General features: G+C 40.5%; 3 protein-coding genes across 3 annotated transcripts in view; 2 read left to right on the plus strand and 1 right to left on the minus strand.

Moving 5' to 3' along the window:
• Nucleotides 1–1,421, plus strand: part of LOC137972120 (FERRY endosomal RAB5 effector complex subunit 3-like) — a 16,861-nt gene extending 15,440 nt beyond the window's left edge. The window contains exon 13 of the mRNA XM_068818951.1: nt 1–1,421. This exon is cut by the window's left edge and continues 126 nt beyond it. The gene's annotated coding sequence lies outside the window, so the exon portion shown is untranslated.
• A 1,451-nt stretch (nt 1,422–2,872) lies between these two features.
• Nucleotides 2,873–9,473, plus strand: LOC137972124 (tripartite motif-containing protein 44-like). Its single transcript, XM_068818954.1, has 5 exons — nt 2,873–2,963; nt 5,121–5,263; nt 6,020–6,232; nt 7,443–7,496; nt 9,231–9,473. Exons 2-5 carry the CDS (start codon nt 5,125–5,127, stop codon nt 9,284–9,286), a joined length of 462 nt encoding a protein of 153 aa, XP_068675055.1. The 5' UTR covers nt 2,873–2,963; nt 5,121–5,124; the 3' UTR covers nt 9,287–9,473.
• An 18-nt stretch (nt 9,474–9,491) lies between these two features.
• On the minus strand, nt 9,492–11,255 carry LOC137972122 (uncharacterized). Its single transcript, XM_068818953.1, has one exon. It carries the CDS (start codon nt 10,116–10,118, stop codon nt 9,492–9,494), a length of 627 nt encoding a protein of 208 aa, XP_068675054.1. The 5' UTR covers nt 10,119–11,255.
• Nucleotides 11,256–12,500: the final 1,245 nt, after the last annotated feature.

A 12,500-nucleotide genomic window follows, 5' to 3' on the forward strand; every position in this document is an offset into this window, starting at 1 on the left:
GGGTACCACAGGACACCCAAGTGAGAGAAAAATTAACTTTTTGGCTGACTTCTTTGCCTTCCTGTGCGAAGTTCAGAGGAATGACATCCAGCATCACTCATCGCGGTGGTGGTTGCTTCAACAATTATAAATCAATGCCCATTCATAACTATAGTGACAATTAATTTGAACTGGAAACTGTCGAAGCCTATGAACGTGACAGTTTGTTCCATTTTAGTGATTTTGTATTAACACCAGATCAACGTGAGAACATAAAATAGCTTCGTCGTTTGTCTTGTAAAATGTGCATTTACTGTCCAGGAACGGAGTTAGTGTAAACGCCGGAGTAATTATGAAAATTGACTACGACAACATCACAAAACAATAGATTTAATGTGGAACAAAAGTAATTGCTCTGATCGCCCCTCTCGTGCGTTTTAACGATTTGATACACTTTCTGGCAACGAAGCCGAGTAATCAAATTTGAGGTTATAACGAGGTCGCGAGCTCCCGACGATAAATTGTCAATTTTCTCTCCAAACATAGATGCCGTTCAATCCAATTTTTTTTTTCGGAAAAGTTAATACTCACTTGACATGTGGAAAAATCGCGAAATGATAAGTTATATTTTCAAATAACGTTTTCACGGCCGTCGTTGTCTGTCTTGGATAAGGCCCTCCACAGACTAGGGATTTAGTTGTCGACAACTATTTGTGATCGACAACTAAAAGTTATCAACAACTAAAAACCTAGTCTGAGGCGCAAGTTGTCGACAACTAAACCCCGATTATTAGTTGTCGACGGTCTCATTTTTTGGCGTTTTTCTAGTGTGTGAAAACTTTTGTTTTAGTCGTCGACTACTTTTAGATCTCCGCGCTATTGTGTCAGCGGCTTTTCCCGTTAGGTATGTTTTTGACCTCAGTTTTACCAAAACAGGCTCATCTTGATCCCCATCTGCATTGGTAGTTTCTTCGTTGCATATTATATCGACCAAATCACATTTTTCTGCGTCGTTAAATCGGCGTTCTCGTTTGCCGCTTTTCTCCTTTCTTGCCGCCATTTTGAATGCACGAACACGTAAGCATGCTTAGTAAGCTCTTGGTGCCCAACCTCCCTGCGTATCGGTTGCTAAATCAGTATTTGAGCGCCAGTGTGTGGAATGCCTTTATCGGACTTATTTAGTTGTCGATAACTTTTAGCTGTCGATCACAAATAGCTGTGGACAACTAAATCCCTAGTCAGTGGACGGCCTAAGTCCTCTATTCTAGTGCATGCGCATTTGTGTTTTCCAGAGAAAGACATCAGAAATGTAGTAACATAGGTACCCAAAGCTCACGGAGAATCGTTGTTGCGTTACCTTAATTTTATAAGGGTTTTTATGGGGAATGTATCAATCGTTACTCAGGGCATTAAAATAGAAAATAAAATACACCAGAATTTCTTACCTTGCCTCCTTTTCTTATTTATGGTCTGTTCTTAGCATTTCTGGCCGTTTCAGCGCGATTCTAGGGAATTTTAATTATACGCTTGCTCTCTCATATATATAATTCCCCAAGGTTGGTTACTTGCTGGCGCCAGTCTCGCATATCCACCGAAGGGAATCAGCCGTAAATTCACTCCGAACGCTCAGATTTAGCCCAGTGCACGTTCAAATCCTCCTCTAACTACTGCTTTTCTCTATCGGACAAAAACAGCCGCTGTGCGGGAATTTCGGCTCGCTAATCTAACGACTCCCTTTCATCGAGGACTGTCGACGATGCTTTGCCACGAAGTTCCGTATACGCTTTCAACAAGCTTTTAACATTTTTTACGCTTTCAACAATGTTCGACGACCTGTCCAAACGCACCGAACATTTGGTTCAACAAAGTGTTGAATGCACGTTAAAGCAAATGTTGAAACCCTTTAAACGGGCCTTAAAACGCACGCGTTTAGGTTAAGGAGCCGTTGTTTTTACAAAGTTAAGCTATTAGTCGTGGTTACACTGGACCCTTTGCCTAAAGGTCCCCTTGGGAAGTTTAGTTTGGGCTATCTTTGCCTTCCGCTTGTGATTACATAGCAAGACGTTCCCCCCTTTAATAGGGAAACTGCGTACTGTAGTTCTTTTCGTAATCACTTAAACATGATGAGTGAGTTTCCCAGGAAATGGAATAGCCGCGGCGGTCGTTCGTTGCGGACAAAAGATTTCTTCTTTTCACCGAGGCACATTTGCATGCTTTGGAGAGAACGGTTACACGTTAAAAATCATCTCGCGTGGGAAACGGTGATTTCTTCAAAGGAAAAGGCCAATTTTACAGCAACTATCATTGTGAAGCATTTCCATTGAGGGCGTCACTGCTTAAAGCTCTGAAGCGCTTCAGGAGACATTGATACTAAGATGAAGAGTATTCACTAGTTTTTTACTGTATTACTCGTCAGACTCTTAAATGGAAATGTACCGTGGCGCCTCTCGAAAACATTCTTTTCTCCGAACGAAATGATATATGAAATGAATCATATCTTCAACTGCGGATATGAAATCAATTGAAGCTATGATCCTCTCAGTTATGAACGCAATTTTAGCAATTGCATATGCAGAAGCCTGTGCGGCGCTCTAACCAACCGAGCTATGAAGCCACTGATGTTGGGAGCTGCTCATTTGTTTAAGTCCTGAATTTTTCAGGCTTCTCTACGCAATTGCTAAAATTGCGATCATAACTGCGAGGATCATAGCTTTACTTGATTGTTGTCTACGTATGATAATCTTGTGAATGTAATATGTGTTTGAAAGAAAAAGAAAATACTAAAAATAAAAGAATTTTATTCAAATGGATGACGCGATGAAGATGCTTTCTGAGAAGGAACCGTTTCTACGGAGAGCGGAAAATTGCTTAAGATTATCTTAATTGTTATTGCATTTTATACGCTACTTAATGCAATGGTCTTTGTCGACTAGTAAGGAAGAAAGAAATTCGCTTTTTTTTTCATATAGGACGACTGTGTGAAGGTAAGATGGATTGCTCTCGTTTTCCTTTTCATTAATTGGCACTGCAGAGAAACATTTTGAGCGGCAATGAAACTTCCGGTTACATGACACGATCAGTTAAGGCAAGTTTAATGGGTTGTTTGTGCATCCAATCGATACACGCATTGAAATTTGCGTTTTGCCAAAAATCAATGATCCTTGTTTGTTTTTGGCTCATTTTTGCCCTGATGTACGGACATCGTGCAACTTATAATTGAAATTTGGAATGAGAGAATTTCTATCCTTTCTTGACAAGAATCAGTCGCCGTTTTGTTTCACGTAAGCGCGATGCCAAGTCTCTCCAATCATTGTCACATTTCGTTGTAAAAGGGTACCAATCTGTCGAGATCTCCAAATGATTTGGTTTACATACTTTTCCAACGCTTGATTTTAGAGAAGTGGCATTCTTATTTTAAGAAAAGATCTTCTAACTGGTGAGCGACGTCAACGAATACTTCACCTAGCTCAAGATATAACCTCGCTCTGTTTCATTATTATTCATTAGGCCATCTCTCTTTTTTTTTTTCGTTTAGCGTCGAATGCGTTTCCTGATATTGGGTCGGTCGGTCGGATTGAAAAAAAAAAAAAAAAACCTACGAAAAAATCACAAGCAGTCTCCTAATCGGAGGCCTGGTACCTCAGCATCATATCTGTGGAGCCAGGAAAACAACAAGACGTGAACCCAAAATCAATATGGCGGAAAAGTTGGTGGATGTTGTTACAAAATTAAGACAGCGTGGGAAAAAGGATCAACCACCGAAACTCCTATGCGACATAACAATGGTTTAAAAACGTCGTTACCAATTTTTTTTTCCGAAAATGACAAAAATTTGGATCGGTCGGACGACGATAAACGGAGAAAAAAAAGGGGATGGTCTTATCGTTACGAGCAGTTTCTGGGCAAGAATAGAGAAGGACAGCTTCATACTCATTTATATCATGTTCACGTTGCCCATTTCCTCTTAGTTTGTTATGAAGAGTACTGCAAAAAAAATCAAATTATTCAGACACAATTTTGCTTCCGCAACAAATGTTTCCTGTGTTCAAACCTGCACAAAGTCGCAGTGTAGAACGGATAAAATAAGCAAAAAGTTTCCACTGTGGGAGAAAACTTGCTCGATTTTACCTGCTTGCTTTATTTGATGAAATTTACGTTTCACTTCTTTGTCAGGGATGTATTTATTTAATTTCCGGTCGTAAACTATCTAAAATTGACGGGATCCAACTCTTATACATGATCTGATTCCTCGTGTGCGTGATGACATTTTTGCAGTGCAAGGCCCGTTGCTTTGGAGATCACTAAACGCCATTTGTGATTTAAAAGAACAGGCGAGTTACTGAATTAAAGCCTTAGTCTATACTTCAAATGAGAAAGCAAGGCCACTCCGGTAGATTTGAATAGCGACCTTGAGGAACGTCGGCAAGATAAGGACGAGAACATCGCCAAAACTGATCACCGTCGATTTGCCGTTTTTTGGTTGATTTCCTTGTCAATACAATTCGTTTCGCATGTCAGTTAAGTGTGCGACAGATGTCCTGAAAGTAAATTGACATCAACGGCGCTGACAGAAAGTGAGAAAAGAGAAGAAATATCGTTCCTCTGCTCACGTTGTCCACAAAAACCGTAGTCCCCTTCTCAAACCCCCTTCGATGTCCATAACCTTGTGGAACGGAAAAGGACCCACACACCAGTCGCAAAGTGTATGTTCTGGTCTGATCTCTGTGCTATACCTAGAGGGCCGCAAGTTAGAAAACTGTCAAAGGTTATTTTGTCTCCCACTCCAAATAAAGATATCGAGTCGTATCGTTGATCGAAACGCAATTATGACAATTCCAAAAACAATGGCTTTGCAATCCACGCAAGTATTTCGGATTTTGAAGCATTTCTTTACTGCCGTCTTCGAATAAACAACAAGCCTGAAGCAAAAATGACTACGTCTGAGGTTATCGCCTTTATCCGAGAACTTGCAAGAGAGTCTGAGCATTTGCAGTTATTCAAAGACCCCGCGTGTTGGTCGGTGCCGGAGTTTTTGATCCTGCGACCTCCCGAGCATTAGCCCAAAACAACTGAGCCAACACGATGAAAATACATCTATGACTATTTTCAAGCTAACTCTATTTTGAAATTTTAATCCCCAGTAAAATGAAGCATTTCGGAAAAGTCCTGGTACTGTTGTTTGCGCTTTCGTGGGCAACGGGTAAACCCGTGAATGACTTTATAGAATGGAACGAGGAATCAAGGGACTGGGACGAAGATTGGAAGGACGATGTAGAGGATGGAGGTGGGTACACCTTACAAGGAATCAAAACGTAGATCTGACATAGTATTCATGTCGCTTATCTAAGACCTCTTGACATCTTATCCATAATCTTCACACAATGACATGTTGAAACACCTGGTGCACGAGGTCCTCAGTTCGAGTCCCGGATCTTGCATCCTTGTTTTGACTTCTTTCCTTTCTGTGTAGCTTAAGTAGCTTTAAATACACATAAAACGCCGGGAGCACTGATGGAGAGGGGGGAGTAAAATGAACGCACCGTCGACCTCAGGTTTGTCAGTTGAATTACTGTTACGAGTCATCGACGTTATAAACCTTTGTGCCATGAGCTATTCGGCTGTGCACGCACTGTTTTTTAGAATGGCCAATGAGAATAAATTTCTTGTCAAACGAAGACAAAAATAGCAGAAACGATGTATGCAAATTGATGTAAACGTGAGTAACCTGCTAACGGGTTAGTTATAAAAACAGAAAGATTCGCGCAAAAGTTGACTCAAGGATATATTGCACAGTAAGGCTCCTAGGCAAGGGCCCCTGACCTACATAAACGACCCATTCCCCCCCCCCCCCCCCTCAGTAGCTTCCAACCGGTGTCAGTTGTGGAGGTCGTTGGTGTGAATCCTGCCAGGGACTGATTTTTCTGTCGCAAAATAAGGGGTGTCTTGATAATTGGTTCCTTTCCTTAGAACGGAACGGAACGATGCGTCTGTGTATGTTGTGTTTATGCTTGTGAAAACAGTTCGTTATCTGTTGCCTTAGATTCCGCTATGGTCTGGGATGATAAAGAGGAACAGCGGGGAGAAGAGGACTGGGGCGAAGTACAGTCGGATGAGGGAGAGGTTGAATGGGAAAATGACGCCAGTTTCAACGAGAACGAAGAAGACTGGAACGATGACGAAGAAAATTGGGAAGATGACGAGAAAAGCTGGGTAGGGGAAACACCAAGTGAATTGGATGACGACCCTTTGACAGGTACACTGATGACTTGAAAGTTTATCGAATTGTTAACTGACAATGACAACGCTCTAAGGCTGACTGGGTATCGCAGCTATGAATGTGATCACCAAAGCATTGGCTATCAAATGCAATTGATGAACAAACGTGTGAAGCCAAGTTAGATATGATCATTTCCTGACCAACATGCCTGATTATATAGAAGAATTGTTTTATTTAAAAAAATATTATTACAAATTATGCTATAAACAGTTTCATGTTATAAACAGTATGCAAGTTCATATATTTATTTGAACTGCGGTTATGTAATTCTAAGTGACAGTGATCATTGCATGCAATGCAGTTAACGTTCGGTAACAACTTGATAAGTCCCGAAGAAGAAGCCTGAGAGAATATCCAGGTTTAAACGCATGATCGATATCACTGGAGCTATCAAACCATCTCGGTTACTGTCGTTAGTTGCAAGTTCTTATTATATCCCGCAGTAGGTGAATGTGTGATGATCTCCTGGTGGCAGAGCAAGTGCAGAGGAATCAAGTGGTGATAGGTTGGAGCCCCTCCAGCCTGGACTTTTCCAGGCCTCTTTTGTAACTGCTGAAGTTTCTTCATTAATTGCGATGATCTCTTTCACCTAGAAATGTTTTCGTCTTTCATCGTGGCATTCGGCGGAGGAGAAAGCCGCTTCTTACCGTTCCGCCATTCAACTTCTACTCTTGCAGTTAACTTCAAAATTAATCACAGCCTCGGTTTACAAATGTACCAGGTGGCTGGAAAAGAACCTTTGCAAATGTTGAGATTAATTTTTCCAAAACAAATCAAACTTGGGGACCGTTATTCTTTCCCTATTCTCTCCGTCATCAAGGATGTTAAGTAACCTTTCATGTGCTTTTCTTTCAGCCCAGTCTCTGTGCAATACCTAATTTCCTTCCAAGCAGGCAGGGGCGCCAATATGGGATAAAATAATGACCGGTTTCCAAAAAAGCGAAAGGTTTCTAGGGGGTGCGGGGGCATGCGTCCCCGGGATTTTTTTGGATTTTAACTCTCCATGCAAAGTCCACTTTCCGTGTTTCTAACCGATTTCTGTAGAATGGAGGAAACTGGTATGGATCCGCCTCTGGCAGGGCTCGCCTCTTTAGATATTGCTTCGGTGTCTACTCTCTTTGAGAACAAAACCCTCAGAGTTATTCTTGTTACACTGATTTTCCGTCTCTCATTTCGTTTAATACAGTAGTTGAAGCCACTTTCGAGGAATTAGAGGACGACCTTAACTCTTTTAATAAAGGTGAGATAAAAGTAAAGGTGATTGTTTCGTACTTATGAGCCACAGAAAAAGGAAAGCATCACGTTTGGCCAAATAAAACAAAGTAGGCAGCCCCATAGTGCGTCACGCTTCACTCTTCAATCTGGTTCCGCTTTAATTACCATAATAACCTTAATTGAGAACGATATTAAAGGCCAGCGTACTATCAACAGGTATAAAATTTGAAAATCGGTTATTGTTGGTTGCGTGGTTCATATTTTCTTTTAGGAAATTGTAAGATTTCTAAATCTAAAACAAGAATGTTTCTATAGTCCCCGTTCACACGTATCAGGATATTTTCGAACACGAACATTTTTTAATCTGCGTGAAACGTATCATTTTCGAATCGTATTAGACCGTCTGCACAAAAACGCGAAAATGATAAAGTTTGCGCGTGCATACGCTGTCTGTAGTGTCACCTGCTTCTGATTTCATCATATTCGAAAAGCTCCGTTTTACCCGTCCATACGAAAACGGGGCTAAGACCCCCGGGGGGCACTTTAGGAATTTCTGGGTGGGGATGTGCCGCTGGGACCCTGAAACCCTTAGCCTATACCAGAACTAGTTCAGCTGAATTTTGCTACCCCATACTAGAGTAAATTCCCACCGATTTCCGTCTAAATTCCGATTCTTGACAGTTAATAATATCCAGAGGTGTTTCATAATGGCTATTTACAAACACTGTTGAGGCTGAGTTACGTAAACTTAAACTTTGCCGATTTGATTTTTTTATATTCTTGAGTGGGAATTTCTGGTTTCCTTAGTCTTGATAAAATCTTCAACCGACTGGTCAGTTTCGTGAAAAATGATACCCTATTCTAGACCGAAAGGCTATGATTTATATACTCTATCCTAGAGTAAACTGCTTGAAAACCTCCCTCCCCCCCCCCCCCCCTCGGGCTTAGACCACTGCTGTCCGTTTTAGACAACATGAAAAAATGAAAATGAAGAGAATGAAATCAGATAATAACTCATAGAGGGGGACATGGGGGGGCCCTAAACACCGCAACACCGCAAAAAAATCAACGAACACCGCATCACCGCAAGAAAAGTCGACGAAACACCGTCACCGCAACTATTATTTTTAGCTACATGATTTTAACGTCTACAGTTGACATAACACTTTTATACCTAAACAATTTTCCACAAAATAAACACAACAAAATGTACTCTTGTCAATGCATGCCTACGCGTCGATACTGTTGATACCCGTAAATCAGTTTTCTTGTACTTACCCGGAGAGGTCGTTTGTATGAAGTTCCATGAACATTACTGAGAAGTTGACCCGAAAAGCTGCCAAGCGATAAAACAACATTTCCAGAGTGTGGAGCAAATAATTTCATTTCACCGAACACCGTAGCTTGCGAAACACAAACATCGCACACCGTTGGGTTTGCGATCACCGCAACACCGCAAATTGAGATTTTATTCACCGCATCACCGCATTGAAAAAACCATCAACACCGCAACACCGCAAATCCCCGTGTCCCCCTCCTCATAACTAATACGTTTGGTTAATTAGATATCTGTTGTCCGATGATGCTTGTTGTGTTGTGTTGTTGATAATTAATTTTTCCTAATTGTCTTCAAAGCTTGGAAGCAATAACTTTTCTCTTTGATTTCATTTCAAGTAAATTTTGTTGTTTTTGAGGACAAAATAAATTTGTTCTCGCTGTTAAATATCAAACTTGCAATTTTCTTTTTTCACTCCGATAGAACTTGAAGAGATGGAAATGGAACTGGACCACGCTCAGGAATGGAATTCACAGTGAAATCAGAAATCCCTTCAATAACTTCAATTAAATTTTATCTTAGCAACGGTTAACGTTGTTGGATGCAATCTCTGGCCGTTAAAGTTGGGCTCAGAGAAAATCGACCCAAAAATAGCTTAAATTAAACTCTCAATGGAGAAGAGAAAACTTTACTCGTCTTCTACGCCTTTTCCGATCAGACCATACATAGTTTCCTTTTTCCGCCTTAAAATTTCACCGGTTTTAGTTTCTGCGCTGTTCTGTTGCAGTTTCCTAGATCAAATAGCTTCTTCAACTCTGCTTTTAGCAATGGGTAACGCAACTCACAATTTGCGTCTTGAACCCGTCTTTGGCAGCATTTGCACGACAGCTTGAAGTTCTTATTCCTACTATTCCGGTCTCCGAAACACAGATTATGGTTCTGGTAGTTATCACACTTCGTCGTCTCAAAGGTCGCAGCCACCGTCCTGTATACATTGGTCACGAGACTTGAACAAGTTGTAATGTATTCCCCAAGAGTCTTTTCCAGTTCTTTTATTCTGCATTTTAAAAACTCCACCTTTGTTTTATCAGGAAGCTCGGTAAAGCTATCATCACTTTCTAAAGAGCTTAGCGGTAGATGACGACTTTCTTCGAGAGATTCTTCCATAATGCCTTCAAGACCAAATTTCTCTGCAACCATGTAGAATTCTGCGAAGTTTTTAGAGCAAATATTAAAGCTAAGATATTCGATGCATAATTCTTTAACCCTCGTCATTTGATATTCCTCGGCAAGTTCCAGTAGGAATTGATAGTTGTCACCTACAAGGAAGAAGGTGACACAATCATGAAAAATCATGCGTTTCCCTTCCATGCCTTTCCCTTACGCTGATATCTAAAAGACAGCGAAGGCAGGGTTTAGGCATTTTTACACATGAGCATGGCAAGACTCCAGCAAAGTCAATTTTGAGGTTGCAGGGTTTTTTAAAGAACGCCAGAAGATTTTGAAAGCCTGCCCATTTTGTTCCGTAAGTCTCCTTGTTCTTGCTAAAAGAGCCTCTGCAACATTCATGCAGTTTAATTTATATTTCAATCGTGCCTTGCATTTAAATCCCTTAATGTTAAAAAAGAACTGGTTTCTTCTGCAGTTGTAAATGTAAAGCTTTGCAATAAAGGGGAGATAATTAAGTAAGGGGTATGACATTGTCAGAATGCCCAGCACAGTATATTTAGGCGCCACGTATAATTGTGCTCGCGGGGAAATTAGCAAGTAAAGAGAGACGAGACAATTGTAACACAACTTTGTATTTAAGACCAAAATCCTTCGATGAGAATAATCTGTCCGATGTCACAACACCAAAACAAAAACGAGAGAAAACGCGAACCTCTCTCTCCCCAGTCCTTTTTCATATTTCACGTCACGCTTCAAGTCCCATGCTTCCACCACACATGAAGAAGGGGGGGTCTTAGCATGCTATACCCCATAAAGTGGGGCCTAAATATCCTGTCTTCGATTAATTCCCTTACTTTGTACTGAGCCGATATTGATAGATACCGTACTGTGAATATTTGATGGAAAAAAAATGACAACTTTGATGCTTGGTATCAAAAAATCTGTTCTTTAAATATCCTGTGTCCCATTAAATTTTCCCAAAATATCCCGAATCCCTATAATTATTTACCTAAATATCTCGCATCCCGATAAGCCCTAATCATATTGCAGGGGTTCATTTCTAGGGAAACTGTGGTGCAGTTGTCAGTTGCAGAGAGAAACAACAAAAATTGTTTTTTTTTTTTCAAACGATCGAGTTTATTAAGGTTGATAAAATGATTGGATGGCTGATGTTTTGAGCATTGGCCCTTCGTCAGAGCCCTGGGACAAAGGTTCCGATGGTTGCATCATGCAAATTATGTGACTGGCTACAATAATGACTAAGCTGCTTGACCCCGAGAGACGGGCATTCTTCTGGTTGCAAACTGCATGACAGGCCAAAAGAACATTATCCAACAGGACAACTATGAAGCAGCTTTCTTCTCAAACTTCTCGCTGCTTCCGACTGTCACTGAGCTGTATAATTATTATGATATCTGGGCATAAAAATAGGACTTGCAGCTTCATCCCTTGAATGACCCTGGAGAGGCCAAAATTGGGTGTTGTATTTATACTCACACCACAGACTAACAGCTTGCAGGAATGTACCAAACAATACCTGAATAATAATGATAATAATAATAATAATAATAATAATAATAATAGTAATAGTAATAATAGTAATAATAATAATAACAATAATAATAATAATAATAATAATAATAATAATATTTCTTATATAGCGCCTATCCAAACTTGATCTAAGCGCTTTACAAGTCATGAAAAATTAAAATTCAAAATTAATTCAAAACCTCCTCAGCCTCAGGTGTTCCATAACAGTACATGTAGATGATGTTGAGCAATACTTTACCAGCTTTTTTACCAGTTAAGTCTATCTCTTCCGCATGCCTCTCAGAAAAGCCTGAGGTGAACATTTTCTCGAACACCGGGGACCACATTGATAAGGTGCTTTTGTGAAGATGGAATTTGACCCCCTCTACGGACAGCACCACATCACTGAAGAGCCATGGTTTTGAGAAATCAAGATCAGAGCTGTTAGAACAGGCCATCCTAAAAAAAAATTATAAATGCAGTAGTTTGAAGGCCCGCCCCACTTGATTTAAAACTTTATGAATTCCTGCTATCGCCTCCCTCTCACGTCACAAAGATTAAATAAGTCCCCAGCGTTCGTTTGGGAAGAAAGATTGCGTGACGAGCCAAAAGAATAGGGACCTTTAGATTCTAAGACGAGGACGAGAACGTGTACGAGTTTTGACTGCCTGTTTAATTTTAGCGAAAATTCTTAGAAAATTTATAATCCGTACCATTAATAATGGTTTTTATACTAGAGACGCATAATTCGTCCCGGACGAACTTGTGCAAACATTTTTTCCGCGTCAGTTAAATATGTCTAGCATAAAGACGGGCACAAGACGCATTATGCGTCTGGATGAAGTATCTACTTTAGTGCGTCTTTGAGGACGCACTAAACTGGATACCTCGTCCAGACGAATTATGCGTCTTGTAATTATGCGTCTCATATAGTTCGTCCCGTCTTTACACTAGACGGATAACATGAGAGACGCATAATCGTCTGGACGGATTATGCATCTCTAGTATAAAAACGGCCAAATCTTACTCTTTGTTAGCAGTATATAGGCGAGA

The sequence above is a fragment of the Montipora foliosa genome, chromosome 9 (assembly GCF_036669935.1).
Source record: "Montipora foliosa isolate CH-2021 chromosome 9, ASM3666993v2, whole genome shotgun sequence".
In the NCBI taxonomy this organism is placed as follows: domain Eukaryota; kingdom Metazoa; phylum Cnidaria; class Anthozoa; order Scleractinia; family Acroporidae; genus Montipora; species Montipora foliosa.